At 39.5% G+C, this 19,321-nt stretch overlaps 1 protein-coding gene across 3 annotated transcripts in view; it reads left to right on the top strand.

Moving 5' to 3' along the window:
* Positions 1-19,321, top strand: part of dym (dymeclin) — a 146,973-nt gene that overhangs the window by 87,636 nt on the left and 40,016 nt on the right. For all 3 annotated transcript variants that reach the window (XM_061876488.1, XM_061876489.1, XM_061876490.1), the window contains exon 15: positions 8,368-8,550. In XM_061876488.1, coding sequence (XP_061732472.1) covers positions 8,368-8,550 — 183 coding nt within the window. The remainder of the gene's footprint in view (positions 1-8,367; positions 8,551-19,321) is intronic.

Genomic DNA, 19,321 nt, shown 5'->3' with positions numbered 1-19,321 from the left:
GTAACGTCACTTCTGAGTTCCCAGAAGATGGCGCCAGTATGTGCTTTGCCCTGCCATCTCTCGCTGTCAGCTCTGTTCGTTTTTGTGTTGTTTGTGTCTATTTTTGTCTTTGTCAGCTCACTGCTTGTGTATGAACGCCAAACACTGTTGGATCTTTGCCACTTTCCCACTGATATGATCAACTTCGACGTTGGTTTTTAAACGTCCCAGTCAGCTTTTTCACCTTGCCAGATTTTTGCCTTCCTTTCCCGCCTCGTGGCTCCTCTCCCCCGCCACCTGCAGGCTGTGTGTCGGGCCCCAACTGGATTAGCTGCGCCCTTGCACGTGCTAACCCCCGGCAGGTTTGGTCTTGTGAACGCAATATCTTTGACAAACAAAACGTTTATCCTGAAGGATTTCTTCACTTCCCGCGGACTTGACTTCCTCTGTGTGACGGAAACATGGCTGAGAGCCGTTGAGTCCGCCCTTCTTAATGAACTTCTGCCTCCAGAGTGTTCCTACTTTAATTCTCCGCAGTCGTCCGGCCGAAAAGGAGGAGGATTAGCAGTCGTTTTTTAAATCGACTTCAAATGCCGTCAGATCTGCCTGCAATCCTCCTTTTCAAGCTTCGAACTGTGCATGTCTGAGGTGGGGGGGGGCGTGGCCTCCAGCTCCTGCTGAATTTCAGGAGATTTTCGGGGGAGAATTTCTTCCGGGAGGTTTTTGGGAGAGGCGCTGAATTCCGGGAGTCTCCCGGAAAATCCGGGAGGGTTGGCAAGTATGATTAGGAGTGACAGATTGTTTGGTAAACGTATAGCATGTTCTATATGTTATAGTTATTTGAATGACTCTTACCATAATATGTTACGTTAACATACCAGGCACCTTCTCAGTTGGTTATTTATGCGTCATATAACGTACACTTATTCAGCCCGTTGTTCACTATTCTTTATTTATTTGAAATTGCCTTTCAAATGGCTATTTTTGGTGTTGGGTTTTTATCAAATACATTTTCCCTAAAAATGCGACTTATACTCCAGTGCAACTTATATATGTTTTTTTCCTTCTTTATTATGCATTTTCGGCAGGTGCGACTTATACTCCGAAAAATGCGGTAAATGATTTGGCTGACAATAGAGCTTTTGATACTATCATCATTTCGTGATAATGCAAGTCGATAACACATTCTCGCTGTGTCTTGCAAATTTGACACCAAAAAGTGAACGAACGCATCATCAAAACGCTGTATAAATATTGCTAAAGACTAACCTTGCTACAGAGTGCAAAGCCACTTCTTTGTCATGTTTCTTACTATTATCTTCTCTGGAGGAAGAGACACAGCTAAACATGCTGCAGTCCACACTGTAGAAGAATAAGATAATCACTAATTACTAATCACTCACCGCAAGCTAGAATGTAAACAAAGGTGGGTGGCCTATCATAATCTGTGCACAATTTGGACCAAAGAATCACCGTTACATGTCATATAGACCACAAGAATGTGTTTTAATTGTTGAAAAAAAAATCATAATATGTCTCCTTTAAGGCTCTAATTTGCCAGTACAGTTGTCACTTGTTTATCACTGTTAAGTGTTTTTAAACATGACCGGGATGAAATCATTTTGTGTAGGTATCATTAATTATAAATCAAATATTTTCATGGCTGCAGCATAACAACACCTGTTTATGACCTTCTAAATATATTTTTTTAAATATTATAAGCGTTTTCGAGACATGAAATAACACCCTTTAGTCACCTTTACACTCTTTTTAATCCAGTGTAGTAATGCTTCCTGAGGCTGAGCCAATCAGTGGCCAGGATACTGAACACCGCACTCTGATTGGTGTGGCTCTCACTACTGTAGTATTGTTCTTTTTAGTTCATGTAGCCCTTTTTATGTTTGAAAATGCCTAATTTAGGACAGAAATTATGTGGAATATGTTTCAACAAAAATTGCAATCTGCGATGTGGTGAAGTCCCGATATTTTAGGCGCAACTCCTTCCCTGTGACGGATTAAACATGCTCAAGTACCTCATTAAATTTTACAAGGACGGATGTTCCTGCACACATTTGCTTTTGACTGACCTGTGTGTTCAGTGCCAGTTCAAAATCAGTAGAATCTAAAATGCAAAATGCAGGTTGTCTGTTTTGGTTTGAAGGTGTCCTTTTTGGCACTTTCTTCATTTCCAAAATTATTATTTATTTGTATTTTTTTACAATTGGATCGATGAGATGCTAGGGTTGTAACGGTACATGTATTTGTATTGAACCGTTTCGGTACGGGGGTTTCGGTTCGGTTCGGTCCGGAGGTGTACCGAACGAGTTTCCACACGGACATATTCAGTAGCGTACCGCACGTTGTGTAAACAATGCACACCGAGGCACAACACACGGCATGCTAGCAGCGACCGGGCTACGATAGACTGACCATACCTCCTCTTTTCACCGGACATGTCCTCTTTTGCGGGGCTGTCCGGGTGGAGTTTCTTAAATGCCTCAAATGTCCGGCATTTTAAGTTAGGATTGCGTGTATTTTCAATGTACGTTCGGGCTTAAGAAGGGGTTGAAAACAAAACAAATTGTGCACGCAGCAGCATTCGTGAGGGAGGGGCAGAGAGAGCGAGAGAGTTATGATAAACGCGCATGCGTCTCCAGGCTCTGCTTTTTATCCATAGATTTATCAGATTTGATTTTTTATTATCTATAGCAGGGGTGTCAAAAGTGTGCCCCGGAAGCCATTTGCGTCCCACAGCTAATGTTTTAAAGGCCCACGGCACATTCTTAAAATACTTTTAAAATAAACAAAAACATAAACAAAAGTGAAATAAAAAAGCTTAGAGGCTAAATGTAATTTAGAAAAAGTTGCAATGTTGACTAATAAAACTCTTTCAAACTCTCTTGCACAAAACAATATATTGAATCAAAATCGATGTTATTATGAATTATTGACCTATCCAAGGTTCCGATTACTTCACATCAAATATTCCACCCCAAAAAATATTTTGGGTTGAACATTTTGCAAATTTGGTAAATAACTAACCAAAAAATGTATATGTTGTTGTTTTCTTACTGTACCGAAAATGAACCAAACCGTGACCTCTGAACCGGGGTACGTACCGAACCAAAATTTTTGTGTACCGTTACACCCCTAGGAGATGCTGATGCGGGGGTCTCAAATTGAATTTAACTCAGGGTCTCTTGAGGTACAGTCGGGGTGATGGTAGGTCGTTTCATTTTAGATTCACGTTTTAACCACGTTAGTTAACTACCTCTACCAATGTTAGTTATAATGACCCTAAGCTATAGTCTAAGTGTAAAGTCATTATAAATGTAAAAAATATTGTAAAATGTTTATATTTTTGATACTGTTGCGCTCCCAGTGGTTAGAGACACTTAAATGGGTTGTACTTGTATAGCGCTTTTCTACCTTCAAGGTACTCAAAGCGCTTTGACACTACTTCCACATTTACCCATTCACACACACATTCACACACTGATGGAGGGAGCTGCCATGCAAGGCGCTAACAAGCACCCATCAGGAGCAAGGGTAAAGTGTCTTGCTCAGGACACAACGGACGTGACGAGGTTGGTACTAGGTGGGAATTGGACCAGGGATGCTCGGGTTGCGCACGGCCACTCTCCCCACGCCGTCACTTCAGTTTACTTTCATGAAGTTGCTCTTTGTGTTGTTTGTGGCCAAATGTTTGTGGTGCTGTCGTTTTTGTGTTTGTACTGTTATTGTATTAAGTGTTCGTTTTAGTAGTATTCAAAATTGACATAATATATTTAACTATTAACTGCCCAGCCTTTGTAGGCCAATTTACGCTAAACTACAGTATAAGGTTTAGTAGAGGGCTACAAAATATGGGCCTGTTTTAGACATCTGTGCTAATAAATAAGTTATTGCATTGCTTTGTGGTCATCGAAGGAACTTCAGAAAATGTTTTGATTGTGCAATATAACAAGACTTTTTTAGTTAATATGGGGAGAAGTGTTTACAGCTGACTAAACTTTCCCGATTTCGCCGCCATGCAAAAATTAGCACAGCTCCTGCCGGTTGTATGTTGCTGTGTCTCTGTACTATTAGAAATGATTAATTAAGTGCGGATTTAAGGCTAACCGCATTGATTGTTTAATGCCTCCTGGGCCTTCCGGCAAATTGGAATGGTTTGTTCACAGTCAGCAGTTATCATCTTGCCATATTACCATAAATATATTGCTATATTGCACTATCAAAGCATTTTCTGTACCTATTAGATGACCATAAAAAAATTAAATAACTCACCCCTGCTATTTTCTCTCCTTTCAGCTTAACTGTAAACCTTTGCAGCTTTTAAAAAAAATGTTAAAAATGCTGTAAATTATCCCTAAGAGATAACATCTAGAATTTATACATACAGTGGAGTGGGTACGTAAAGTATTCTGACCCTTTTAAAAATGTTCACTTTTTGTTTTATTGCAGCCATTTGGTATGATCAAAAACATTCATTTTATTACTCATAATGTTCACTCAGCACCCCATTTTAACAGAAAAAAAAAGCAATGTAGAGTTTTTTTGCAAATGTATTTAAAATAAAAAACTCAAACATCACGTAGGTATTCCGGCCCTTTGCTCAATGCTTTATTGATGCACTTTTGGCAGCAATTACAGCCTCAAATCTTGTTGAATACGATGCCACAAGCTTGGCACACCTTTCTTTGAGCAGGTTCACCCATTCCTCTTTGCCCATTCCTCTTTGCATGCACCTCTCAAGCTCCATCTGATTGGATGGAAAGTGTTGGTTTTAGTCCAGGATGTCTCTGTAGATTGCTGCATTTATCTTAGTCTAGTCAGGGAAGTGACTAAGAACCCTGTGGTCACTCTGTTGGGGCTACAGCATTCCTCTGTGGAGAGAGGAGAACCTTCCAGAAGGACAACCATCTCTGCAGAAAACCACAAATCAGACCTGTATGGTAGAATAGCCAGACGGAAGTCATTTCAGAGTAAATGGTTTACCAAAATCCCCCGGAATGACTCTCAGAAACAAAAGTATCTGGTCTGATGAGACAAAGATTGAACTCTTTGGTGTGAATGCCAGGTGGCGACTTGTCCAGGGTGTACTCCGCCTTCCGCCCGACTGTAGCTGAGATAGGCTCCAGCGTCACCCACGACCCCGAAGGCACCAGCAGTAGAAAATGGATGGATGGATGGTGTGAATGCCAGGCGTCATGTTTGGAGGAAACCAGGCACCGCTTATCACAAGTTCAATACCATTCTTACAGTAAAGCATGGTGTTGGGATGGTTTTCAGCGGCAGGAACTGCGAGACTAGTCAGGATAGAGGGAAAGAATGCAGCAATATAAAGAGACGTCCTGGATGAAAAACAACGCTCCCCATCCAACCTGATGGCGCTCGAGAGGTGCTGCAAAGAGGAATAGGTGAAACTGCCCAAAAATAGGTGTGCTAAGATTGTGGCATTGTATTCAAAAACTTGAGGCTTTAAGCACTGCTAAAAGTGCATCAACAAAGTATTGAGCAACGAGTGTGAATACTTATGTACATGTGATTTTTGAGTTTTTTATTTTTAATGAATTTGCAAACATTTCTACATTTCTGTTTTTTTTTGTCAAAATGGGGTGCTGAGTGTACATTAACAAGAAATACAAATTTAAATTTTGGATTTTTGCAAATGGCTGCAATGAAACAAAGAGTGGAACATGTAAAGGGGTCTAAATACTTTTCTTACCCACTGTATAGCCACATCCAATTTGTTGAGAACATAATGCACGTGAACTGGCCGCTTCATCGTAGGATCTTATCGACGATGCTGTCATTGCACAATAGAATAGTCAAATGTTATCTAATCTCTGTGGCGTCTGTCTCTCCTGTCTGTCTTTCTGGCCGTTGACACATTATTAGGAATACAATAGCATAAAAATAAAGCACTTTCCCATGTAAGGCAGGTGGACTTGGTGATTTAGATGTTATTGCTATCTTTGTGTAGGATAATTGTCATGGTATGAAATTAATAATGTTATGGTGCCTAGTCTAGGGCACGGATAACTTAACCAATCATGTAAAACATATGACTAGAGAGCCTTTGACAAATTATTGATAATTTAAGGTTCTGTTTGGTCTTGCAAATGTGAAATTAGCTTACTTTTATTGTGAATTTGACAAAAAAAACTATACCAACCACATTTTGCTCTTATGGATATTTGGAAAATCAAAAGGACTGCCTCCAGAACACACAACCGCCACAAAATGTTTTAATCAAATTAATCAAATATTGTTGATACACAGTCGTTCTTTACATGACTCTATATACTTTGTGTGTAATTTAACTGTTCTATTCCTGAACGACTGGACACAAAAGGGGGTACATTTGACAAAACAAACATCCTTATTGTGTTGCATTTGCAATTATTTTTCTAACAAATACACAATAGTGTGGTGCTCTTATCAGATCTCAACATTTGACTCTATAGGTCAGATGGGCTTGAATTTTCTCACGCAACTTAATGTGCTATTAAAAAAAAACATATTTAAATATTAGGGTGCCATTACAATCATTTGCAAAGTGCTATGCACCTTTACGCGACTGACCAGCACAAGTCTGTAAAATATCAGCAATATTGGTTAAAAAACATGGCCGCCATCAAGCAATCTTAACTACATCGCCTATAAATCATTGACCATCATGCCTCCACTCAACCCCCAAAAATCTCCTCCCCCAATATTTTCAGATGCAAATGTTTACTTTTTGTCTAAAGACTATAAAAGTTTGACAATATCCTCATTGCACGTATGCTAGCTCGTTTTGAAACGTTTATTAGTAGATTGCACAGTTCAGTACATATTCTGTACAATTGACCACCAAATGGTAACACTCATATAAGTTTTCAACTTGTTTGAGTCGGGGTCCACATTAACCAATTCATGGTACACATATATACTATCAGCATAATACAGTCATCGCATAAGTTAATCATCAGAGTACAAACATTTAATTATTTACGGATTTTTACAACCCCGGGGGTGGGATGTGGTGGGAGGGGGGTAGGTTTGGTTGATATGAGCACTTCAGTCATCAACAATTACATCGTCAGAGAAATAGACATTGAAACAGTGTAGGTCTTACTTATTAGGATATTTACAGCGAGCAGTGAACATGGTGAGTTCAGAAAGCAAAAGAACAAGTATATACATTTGATTATTTACATTTGATTATTTAAAATCCGGGGAGGTGGGATGTTGAGGGGGGAGGGTGTTAGTAAAGGGTTGAAGTTGCCTGGTGGTGTTCTTTTAGAGCGGTTTTGAAGGAGGATAGAGATGCACTTTCTTTTACACCTGTTGGGAGTGCATTTCACATTGATGTTGCATAGAAAGAGAATGAGTTAAGACCTTTGTTAGATCGGAATCTGGGTTTAACGTGATTTGTGGACCTCCCCCTGGTGTTGTAGTTATGGCGGTCATTTACGTTCTGGAAGTAGTTTGACATGTACTTCGGTATCAGGGAGGTGTAGCGTATTTTATAGACTAGGCCCAGTGCAAGTGGTTTTACTCTGTCCTCCACCCTGAGCCAGCCCACTTTAGAGAAGTGGGTAGGAGTGAGGTGTGATCTGGGGTGGAAGTCTAAAAGTAACTAGACAAACTTGTTCTGGGATGTTTGGAGTATAGATCTGAGGGTTTTGTAGGTGCTAAGGTACCAGGAGGTGCAAGCGTAATCGAAAAAGGGTTTAACGAGAGTTCCCGCGAGAATCTTCAAGGTGCTTTTGTTGACCAGAGAGGAGATTCTGTAGAGAAATCTCGTTCGTTGGTTGACCTTTTTGATTACCTTGGTTGCCATTTTATCACAGGAAATATTAGCCTCTAGAATGGAACCATGTGACCTCATCTTTCCTGGTGATAACAATGTCACCTACTTTTATAGTGAAGTATTTTAAAGTATTTTGAGCACAACCAGAGAGGTTGCTGCAAATGTCATTAACTGTCATGTGACACACATTGTGTTGCTGTCATTTTTTTTACGACTGTCGAATAATCCGTTTCCAAATCAGCAACAGCAACAGCCGTTAATTAAGTGTAATCAAACACTTCACCTAGAATTAGCAACAGTTAACTTAGCATAATAAAAAACTGTACTTTCATTTTATTCTGCCAGTTCCAAGGGTACTTTGTTGTCCCTCTGCAATATTCTTTTTTACTCTTTTTTTCCCTTTGACCCCTAAGGTATACAGATTAATCCGTCTAAAATAAACCATTTAAAAACACAATTATAAATGAAACCAGTGTTGTGGGAAGCCAATTAACCTTTTACATCCTCCTCCTCCTCCTCCTCTTCCTCCTCCTCCTCCTTCTTCTCCTCCTCCTCCACCTCCTCCTCCTCGTCTTCTCAACCCCCAGGCTCAGGACCTAAACGTGATTGAGGAAGTGATCCGCATGATGCTTGAGATCATCAACTCTTGTCTTTGCAACTCCCTGCACCACAACCCCAACTTGGTGTACGCGCTGCTCTACAAGAGGGAGCTCTTCGAGCAGTTCAGGACGCACCCTTCCTTCCAGGACATCATGCAGAACCTGGACACGGTCAGTCGCCCACATAAGCATCTTGGGTGATAACTTTTATTACATTTGCAATGATTCATACAACCACACTGTGACAGTCAGCAGTCATGACATTGATTCATAGATGGGCCCTTTTGTTTGCACACTGAAGTGTTAACTTGCGCCCATCAGCAGCATATACAGAATTCAAGTGGACTGCAACCAAGATGTTGTAAACACTTTGATGTACAATAATTAACATAAGCTTTCTGTATTCAAGAACTACATGTTTTCATCTTCTGAACAGTCAAGGATTCAATTCAAGTATTCAAGGAACTTTTATTGTAATATCGTCAAACATGAGCTGGCACAACGTTTTAGTACCCATCCATCCTTCCATTTTCTACCGCTTATTCCCTTTTGGGGTTGCGGGGGGCGCTGGCGCCTATCTCAGCTACAATTGGGCGGAAGGTGGGGTACACCCTGGACAAGTCACCACCTCATCGCAGAGCCAACACAGATAGAAAGACAACATTCACACTCACATTCACACACTAGGGACCATTTAGTGTTGCCAATCAACCTATCCCCAGGTGCATGTCTTTGGAAGTGGGAGGAACCCACGCATTCACGGGGAGAACATGCAAACTCCACACAGAAAGATCCCGAGCCTGGATTTGAACCCAGGATTGCAGGAGCTTTGTATTGTGAGGCAGACGCACTAACCCCTCTGCCACCGTGAAGCCCCGTTTTAGTACCCGATGTCCCAAATTTAGCTCAGATTAAGCCGACAAGAACAAAGCACATGATAATTTAAAAATAGTCATTACTTTTTGGTTCAAACACATTTTTACCTTGATATACTGTATATTTGTTACGCTAAATAGGACCTGTGATGAGTTTAATCTACATTTAAATCACTTCCTTGGTGTCTATATCAGGGGTTCCTAACCTTTTTTACCTCAGGACTCAGCTTTTCCACTCAAATATTAACACTGCAATCAGTAATCTTCCTCTAGATCTTAATCATATTTAATAATTATATCTAACCTACTTACAGTTTAACAGGATAAACCAATTTATAAAAAAGCATGTGTTAATTACAAACCCTGTTTCTATATGAGTTGGGAAATCGTGTTGGATGTAAATATAAACAGAATACAATGATTTGCAAATCCTTTTCAACCCATATTCAATTAAATGCACTACAAAAACAAGATATTTGATGTTCAAATACATAAACTTTATTATTTTTTTTGCAAATAATAATTAACTTAGAATTTCATGGCTACAACACTTGAGAAAGGGCATGTTCACCACTGTGTTACATCACCTTTTCTTTGAACAACTCTCAAAAAATGTTTGGGAACTGAGGAAACTAATTGTTGAAGCTTTGAAAGTGGAATTCTTTCCCATTCTTGTTTTATGTAAAGCTTCTGTCGTTCAACAGTCCGGGGTCTCCGCTGTCGTATTTTACGCACATTTTCGATGGGAGACAGGTCTGGACTGCAGGCGAGCCAGGAAAGTAACCGCACTCTTTTTTTATGAAGCCACGCTGTTGTAACACGTGCTGAATGTGGCTTGGCATTGTCTTGCTGAAATAAGCAGGGGCGTCCATGAAAAAAATGGCGCTTAGATGGCAGCATATGTTGTTCCAAAACCTGTATGTACCTTTCAGCATTAATGGTGCCTTCACAGATGTGTAAGTTACCCATGCCTTGGGCACTAATGCACCCCCATACCATCACAGATGCTGGCTTTTGAACTCTGCGTCGATAACAGTCTGGATGGTTCGCTTCCCCTTAGGTCCGGATGACACGATGTCGAATATTTCCAAAAACAATTTGAAATGTGGACTCGTCAGACCACAGAACACTTTTCCACTTTGCATCAGTGTTTTTCTGAAGTGTTCCTGAGCCCATGTGGCGATATCCTTTAGAGATTGATGTCTGTTCTTGATACAGTGCCGTCTGAGGGATCGAAGGTCAGGGTCATTCAATGTGGGTTTCCGGCCCTGCCGCTTACGTGGAGTGATTTCTCCAGATTCTCTGAACCTTTTGATGATATTATGGACCGTAGATGTTGAAATCCCTAAATTTCTTGCAATTGCACTTTGAGAAACGTTGTTCTTAAACTGTTTGACTATTTGCTCATGCAGTTGGGGACAAAGGGGTGTACCTCGCCCCATCTTTTCTTGTGAAAGACTGAGCATTTTTTGGGAAGCTGTTTTTATACCCAATCATGGCACCCACCTGTTCCCAATTAGCCTGCACACCTGTAGGATGTTCCAAATAAGTGTTTGATGAGCATTCCTCAACTTTCTCAGTATTTGCCATCATTCCCAACTTTTTTGTCACGTGTTGCTGGCATCAAATTCTAAAGTTAATGATTATTTGCAAAAACAAAAAAAATGTTTATCAGTTTGAACATCAAATATGTTGTCTTTGTAGCATATTCAACTGAATATGGGTTGAAAATTATTTGCAAATCACTGTATTCCGTTTATATTTACATCTGACACAATTTCCCAACTTATATGGAAACGGGGTTTGTACAACAATTGTCATCAAGGCTTTGGTACGTCTGATTAAAAAAAAAGATACCAATCAAATATACTGCAAAAGAAACGACTCATAAAATCGGATGAAAAGTAAATGTACCGACAATTGCGCAGTGCTAAAATAAAACCGTTCTAATTAAGTTAGATAATATACAAAACTATATGATTCTTGGTAAATTATGAATTTGTGACTGTCAGGTGATTCCTTTTAGCACATTTCAGCTGTAAATAACAATATTTAAAGAATAAAATTTCAGTGTTTATCTCACGGCGATAACATAAACACACCGGCTTTAGCGTTAGCTTGTTAGCATTAGCATTCTTTTTTTCGGGTGGAGGCCAGTAACTACAAAAATGGAGTGTCACGGACTACTTTCACAAGATGTAACAAAATAAATAGTTAATAATTAATGTCATTTGCCTTCATTCCACTTGTGTACTCCCTCTTTTTTTTCCACATTTATCCAGCAAAGCCAGAGTCGTGAGCAGCTGAAGCCATTGCTTCGAGTCCAGCATCATACTCCCCGGTAAATAGGTTTAAAAGACTCCGTCCACTGTTCGTATCCACTGTTCATATCCAAATGAAGTTTGTAAAAATTATAAACAGCAATAAACTGCATATAGTTTAAAGACTACAGTCGCCCCAAAAAAGTAGCTGTTGTTGTAATAGAAATACACAAGAAATAAGAAATAAACGACTCGCTGTGCATAATCCGCAATCGCGGCCATGTGTTTGAAAAACAAGTTTTAGGAACACTCTCAACTGTGTTCAACCAGTCAGCGTTCGACGGATCAACCCACCCCCGAAAAGCTTCAAAAAGTAGCTAGGAGGAACTCTGAAAGGTTCCTGGAGAACTAAATCTACCTGGCTAGTTTTTGTTGGAAACACAGGAGGATCTTTATTCACCCGGGTAAGTGGGAAAGTTCCTGAAAAAGTACCTGCAGTGTAAAACACCCTTTTTACATTAGCTCCAGACTTCTTCTGTTTTTTTGATATTGCCATTCTACAAGTGGTAGAAAAGTGTATTAGAACTTAGCAGTCTTTATGTACCGCAGCAGAGAACCAGATTGCGGCCCAACAATGGGCTCTATGGTTAAGATACACCGGTCTAGATAATATTTATTGGACATGCTCTGGTATATATTTTGCTCCACACTCACTTTTATAATCTGTTCTTACAGTCTGTCTACAAGATGTTCGTTAGCGCAAGCGTTCCCAGATTGTAAATGAAACCACACCTTACCCTCTCCAAAGTGTCACAATGTATCTTTTGTTAAATGTACACTGTTTATATATATATATATATATATATATATATATATATATATATATATATATATATATATATATATAGTCGCCACAATTTTTTTTTTACCCCAAACACAAAATAAACTTCATTAACCATATTTAGATTCACCCTTTCACAGCATCAGATGCACCTGCCCAGTCTAATCAAGCCAGACCCGCATAAAAAAGTTGCTTTTAGCAGCATTTATGTCACTGCATATAGCACGACTGGGTTATTATGCGCATGCTAAGATTAGATGAAAATGATACTTTATTCTACCCATTTTGTTTCCTCATTGCCTGAAGAAGATAGGGAGGAGCTAACCCCCTCTCTGACGGAGAGATTTACTAAATTAAAATTTAAAACTAAGTATGTCCACCTCGCCATGACGTCACGTCATAGCCAGAATGTAAAAAAAACTTCGGAACAAAGGCATGAAAAAATGCTTGCAGGCTCACTCCAAATGCATGAACCTTAATATTTTTTTGCAGTATTGTAACAACATTCATGATTCAGAAAAGACAAAAACAACATTTTCAGTAATGCATTAATGTTTTTTTAACTCAGACTTTCAAGTAACATTTTGACATTTCTAGCTGTGCACCCTGAGAAGTCCAAACGTGCAATAAATTTGTTTGCAGAGCTTTTCTGGTCATTTTAATGCTCGTCGTTAGCCATGCTATTTACCTTCGCATCTGCTGGTTGCATGTATTTGTGTGTGTGTGTGTGTGTGTGTGTGTGTGTGTGTGTGTGTGTGTGTGTGTGTGTGTGTGTGTGTGTGTGTGTGTGTGTGTGTGTGTGTGTGTGTGTGTGTGTGTGTGTGTGTGTGTGTGTGTGTGTGTGTGTGTGTGTGTGTGATTGATCTTTAAATGCATACTATTGCTTACAATGTCCTGAGCAGACAGGCACTTTACTGTAAGCTCCTTTTCCTATTCTGTGGTTATCATCACATTATCTCTTTGTCATCACTGCACTGGTGTAGATATCATAAAAAGGCCATGTTTTTTCTGGTTTTTAAACTCTAAATTGTACCTCTTTTGGGGTGTTTGCATTGATTTTGAGAAAGATGTGTTATAAATGAATAAATAAACAACCCCCGACTGCTACATAAGGAAGGATAAGGACTGAATCTGTAACATCTGTAAGTAAAATGTGCATATATGCTGGATGGGACATTCCAACCAAACGATAAAGCTGTTAGCTGGAGTAATATTGATAAATTAATCAGTTCCTACCGTGTAGAAAGGCTGTGTCAAATATTCATGAACCATCTTTGTGGTGGGAGAGAAAAAGCTGTCACTCATAAGCTTTATCAGTCAAGTAGAAGGGAAAGAGAGGCTCGCAGTCTCCTATTGGCGTGCACAAGTGAGTCGTAGGGTGGGGGTTGTTGCTATAGGCTCCGCTGTTATCCATAAGTATGAGGAAGCATGCTAACTGGAATCCCTCGGTTAAGTCAGCTTCCCCGAGGCGATTCTCCGAAGTCTTCCCTGTGCTTGCAAATCCGTGTGTGCGTAGCATGAGATTGTAGATGAGGAGCTTCTGTTTTTTTGTTTGCGCTTCTAAATTAACCCCATATGGGAGGTCTTCAAAGTTGATGAGGAGATTAGTATTCGGTGTAGACACATACAATGCTCATGTGGGCTCTGGTGCAAGAGGAAAGTCAAAACATGAAGAAATACTGCACTGCCTGTGGATGTATCTAGCTCTGTAGGTTTGACACATATTAAAAAAAAAGCTTTGAAAAGAATCAGTAAAACAGAGATTTTTAATTATCAAATATCAAACATAGCTCCGGGGGGTGCCTAGTAGAGCGCTGCAAACATCAAGCACACAGTGTCCTTGATCTCTTGTTTGGGATGAAACCCGCTAGGCATTAGATAATTTGATTGAATAACTTATTTCAAAGTGGCATAAAACATGCCTTCTGGTGAGTATGTAATCCAAAATACTTGATGCATACTTCAGCTGACAATGTGTAAAGACGACCTTTGGAGCATGTGCCCTTGCTACTTATAAACCATGTATTTCTTATCAATAATTGTATTAGTATCAATAAATGAATATTGATGCTGTGTTCAGTTCAGATTAAAACAAGCTCGCTCCATCCAGTAAAAGCTTAGTTTCCCATAGTATGTGTCCTATAGTATGGTTAAAGCCCCCATATTGCAATCTTGTGTCGTCATATATGGTTTGGCTGCCGCGAGCCCACTACGACAACCCTCGGATTTAACCATTGAAAGCTGGCAATTGATATTAAGCTTCAATGAGATAAGGATGAAACGAGAGCCTGTGTCTCAAAGAAAGCGAGGCGCTTTTTGCTTGTGAAAGACACCAGCTGAGTTCATTATTCTCCTTTTTCGCTTTAGCCTACGCAAGCACTGTAGGTTTGTTATAAGTCATACAGTCATCAAAATGATAGAATAAATGTGTTCAGTCCTGTATTTTAGCAGTTAATGCAAATGTACGGCACTCACAATATTGGGTTCAGACCTTACATTTCAGGAATCATTTTATACTACTACCACTATACTAAAAAACGGGTGCTCTCAATAAATTTGTTTTAAGAGCCATAATTCAAAGGCCAGATTGAATTAGGTGGGGGTAAATTGTAGGTAGGGAATTTGTGTCGTATTGTTAACATATTAATTGAAATGATGCCTGTTTTCCATCCATCCATTTACTACCGCTTATTCCCTTTTTGGGGTCGCGGGGGGCGCTGGCGCTTGTCTCAGCTACAATCGGGCGGAAGGTGGGGGATACCCTGGACAAGTCGCCACCTCATCACAGGGCCAACACAGATAGACAGACAACATTCACACTCACATTTACACACTTGGGACCATTTAGTGTTGTCAATTAACCTATCCCCAGCATGTCTTTGGAAGTGGGAGGAAGCCGGAATACCCGGAGGGAACCCACGCATTCACGGGGAGAACATGCAAACTCCACACAAAAAGATCCCGAGCCTGGGATTGAACCCAGAACTGCAGGACCTTCGGATTGTGAGGCAGACGCACTAACCCCTCTGCCATTATGGCTCTTTTGGACTAGATAATTGTACAGAATTTGATTCGTTGGATTTGCCACATTGTTGTTGTTCAGTCAAATCAATGGTCTTTTTTTTAAACAAATAAACAGATAATAATATGTAGAGCTTCACGATTTGGAGAAAAAACCTAATATTGATTTTTGTTTCAAATTGCGATTTGATTTGCAATTTGATTTGCAATTATTATAATTTACAAAAAAAATGCACAAAACTGCAAAAATAACAAGTGAAGAATGACTTGTTACTTTTAGATGTTTAGACTGTCTATCTACACATCATAACATCTATCCCATCTTTTTTCTACCGCTTGTCCCTTTTGGGGTCGCCGGGGTGCTGGAGCCTAGTTCAGCTGCCTTCAGCCGGAAGGCGGGGTACACCCTAGACAAGTTGCCAACACAGATAGACAAACAACACTCACACACTAGGGACCATTTAGTGTTGCCAATCAACCTATCCCCAGGTGCATGATTTTGGAGGTGGGAGGACGCCAGAGTACCCGGAGGGAACCCTCGCAGTCATGGGGAGAACATGCAAACTCCACACAGAAAGATCCCGAGCCCGGGATTGAACTCAGGACTACTCAGAACCTTCGTATTGTGAGGCACATGCACTAACCCCTGTTCCACCGTGCTGCCCCCACATCAGAACAGTATGCAATAATTTTCTTTGAAAATATTTGTTTCTCTATACAGACAGACTTAGGGCGTTTTTCTACATCATGCTCTTAAACTAAAGGAATAAATTGTAAAAACTATACAGTGATTATAATGCAATATAATCATGATATATAATAATAATACAAGTAACCATTTAAAAGGGTATAAGCTGTTATTTCTCATCACTGTAGATGTGTTTATCATTGTACTTTAACTGGAAGGAAAATACCTTTTATCCTAAATAAAAAATAAAATAATGTATTCTAATTTATGTAAGCAACCATTCAACCTAAATAAATATTGATCCTTTTAAAGGGCATTTTTCCAAGTTGGATAAACGAACATTGTCTTTTTGTTTATTTTCATCCTATGATAACGGCGGTCTTGCCGTTAGCTTGTCTGTATTGATGGGCTCATATTGCCCACTCGATTTGAAGCTGAAATATTCCCACAACAGGACATTTAGCGTTGTAATCATGCTTTTTCATCTTAGTTTTTGTTACTTTGTGGCACTTCCTGCTGGCGAGTCACGAGTAAGGAGGCTGTCTGTAAGTGCGCCCTATGTGTGTGTAAAGCTGGCGCCCCGATTAACCGTCCAGCCCAAGTGATGTGTAGTAGTGTAAATTGACTGGTCATTTGGTGTCAGTAACATCCCATTGGCTATTAACATATTCGTGAATATTTCAAAGTGATTTAAAGGTACATTAAAGTGAACAAAACAAGGATTTCATTTGCAACATTTTCCACCTCCAAAAAAAGGTTAAACCAGAGTTAGTAAAGACCTCTGTTCTGGCGTAGCAACAAAAGAACAGCAAACTTGACTGATAGGGAAAGTAAAAATTGTAACAATGTTTGCATTTCCCACTCTTAAAAAACAATGTCCGCACACAAGAATATTGACTTAAAATCTAAAGAAGACATGATGACAAACCATTGGCGGGCCGTGCGTTTCCCCCCTAGGCCTTCAGTGATGTCCGACTTCAATGATTACCTCTCAAAATACCATCATTGATGTCACCACATGACCATTGCTGGAGAAATACTATACATGAACACATTTACACACTACTGGCCATTGATTCACCTCAACAGTGTACAAAACGGGTTATTTACTGGCGCATTTAAAAATCAATAAACCCGCACCAGCAATTAAAACATATCTTATGTGGTCCTGCCTAAATTAAAATTGCAAAAAATATTTAACATGAAAAAATAAAGAAATTAAATAATTCAACTCACATTTTGTAGCACCTATTTGACGCTGTATAAGCCAGTAGTACCCCTCGCAGTTGGATGATTTAAGTAGAAATGGGGGGGCATTTCCCCATATCATCGCCGAAGCAGCTGAGCTAGCTTCCGGGGTTGGCAGACATCGTCTCATAAGATGTAATGTCTCTTTAAATATCCTTCTTGAAAATGGCTTTACAAATATATATCTTCCACCTAATCAACGTTCTGTTCTCCTTTTTTGTGGGTCAACACTTCCCGCTTCCTGCTAAATTGCTACTTGTGATTGGCTACTCACTTTGGATTGACAAGTGAGTATCCAATCACAGTCTCTTTATCATCAGCCTACCTAGATAGGCTACTGTCAACAACTTGCGATCTGACTGGCTATTGCAACTGTCTATCAACTGTATATGTTCTCAAATTCATCCGCTAACGGACCCGGGTGTAGCTCTACTGATCTACATTGCCCCGCCGCGGCTCATACCAGTGAGTATCCAATCACAGGACGTGTAAATGTCACGTTCAATGTGAGGCCAGCTAAAAGGCCTTACTGACAACAACTCGTGATCTGATTGACTATCACAATTATCTATCAACTGTATGTGCCCGTTCACTTACAGTGCATAGAAGCCTGCATTGTTGATTCTGAAGGCCCTGGACAGATTTCGTACAGCAAGGCAATATAAGCTAACTGAATTCTGATTGAATAAAAACTCTACAACTTAAATACAACAGCACTGGAAGGAGCATAGTATGACATGAAGAGAATATGAATACTTTTAGATATTTAGGGAAAGTAAATGAAAAATTACTTTTATCTTTAATTATGATCATGATTTCGATATGCCCTTCTTTCCATACCATACCAACTTTATTTATGAAGCCCTTTACAAACAACCACAGTTGAAGAACATAGGACTGTACGCCACAAATAAATATTTATTGACCGTGATGATGTGTGTGTCTGTGAATGTATGTGTCTGTGCTTGTGTACGTTTGCGAGCGTTTCTGTGAAAGTGTGTCTGGGTGTGTGCGTGAAAGTCAGGCTCGTCAGATGTAATTATTGTTCAATCAGCGTTGAGCCTCTTACCCCTGCACAGCTGGAAGTGCAGCCCAGAATAACAACATAATGAAATATGGGTAACTCTAGCATGGAAGTTGAAACATAACGTTTAAAAAGGAGCAGCATTTTTCATGACACATTTTACTTTCACTATCTGCTGCAGTTTACTAGTAATAAAAAGTACCAATGATTGTCACACACACACTAGGTGTAGTGAGATTATCTTCTGCATTTGACTCATCACCCTCACCCCCTGGGAGATAAGGAGAGCAATGAGCAGCAGCGGTGGCCGCACTCGGGAATAATTTTTAGTGATTTAACTTCAATTCTAACCCTTGGTGCTGATCCTGCCCTGAATGCGGACTTGCAGTCACTTTCAGACAGAATGTCTATGTGACTGTATTGGTCCCAACTGGGAAGATAAACACACACACTAATTTAATTAGAAAAGGCATATTTATATCTAAATGTTTTTAATCAGACTTTTTATGCAAAGATTCAACTCCTCTAATGTAAAATTTACTAAAAACTCTGCTTATACTTTTTGTTCAAATCATTTTTGAGTTTGTCTATTAAAACATTTTGTTCCTGAAATAGTCATAAAACGTGATGTATGTGTTGGTACACATTATTTTACAGTACCTTGAATTCAAACTGCACTTTAATATATTTTCATTCCATAAGATACAGATTTTGAGTTTAAAAAACTCCCCATTTTGAGTCACCACTTGTTTGCCAAAGCACAGGTGAGAAGCATTGATGCACAGTTGTGATCAAAATTATTCTACCCCCACACAATTTTGGTGTTTTAGCAAGTTGGACATGTATTCCGTATTTTGTTTATAGTCATATCAAATAAAGATGCATTAAATAGACAAATGCAACTTGAATTACAACATTATATTTTGTAACATACCAAACAGTGTCATTTCTCTTAATATCTCATTGACAAAATTATTTAACCCC

Source organism: Nerophis ophidion, linkage group LG17 (genome assembly GCF_033978795.1).
Source record: "Nerophis ophidion isolate RoL-2023_Sa linkage group LG17, RoL_Noph_v1.0, whole genome shotgun sequence".
Classification (NCBI taxonomy): Eukaryota; Metazoa; Chordata; class Actinopteri; order Syngnathiformes; family Syngnathidae; genus Nerophis; species Nerophis ophidion.
This window is presented reverse-complemented; position numbering and strand designations above follow the sequence as displayed.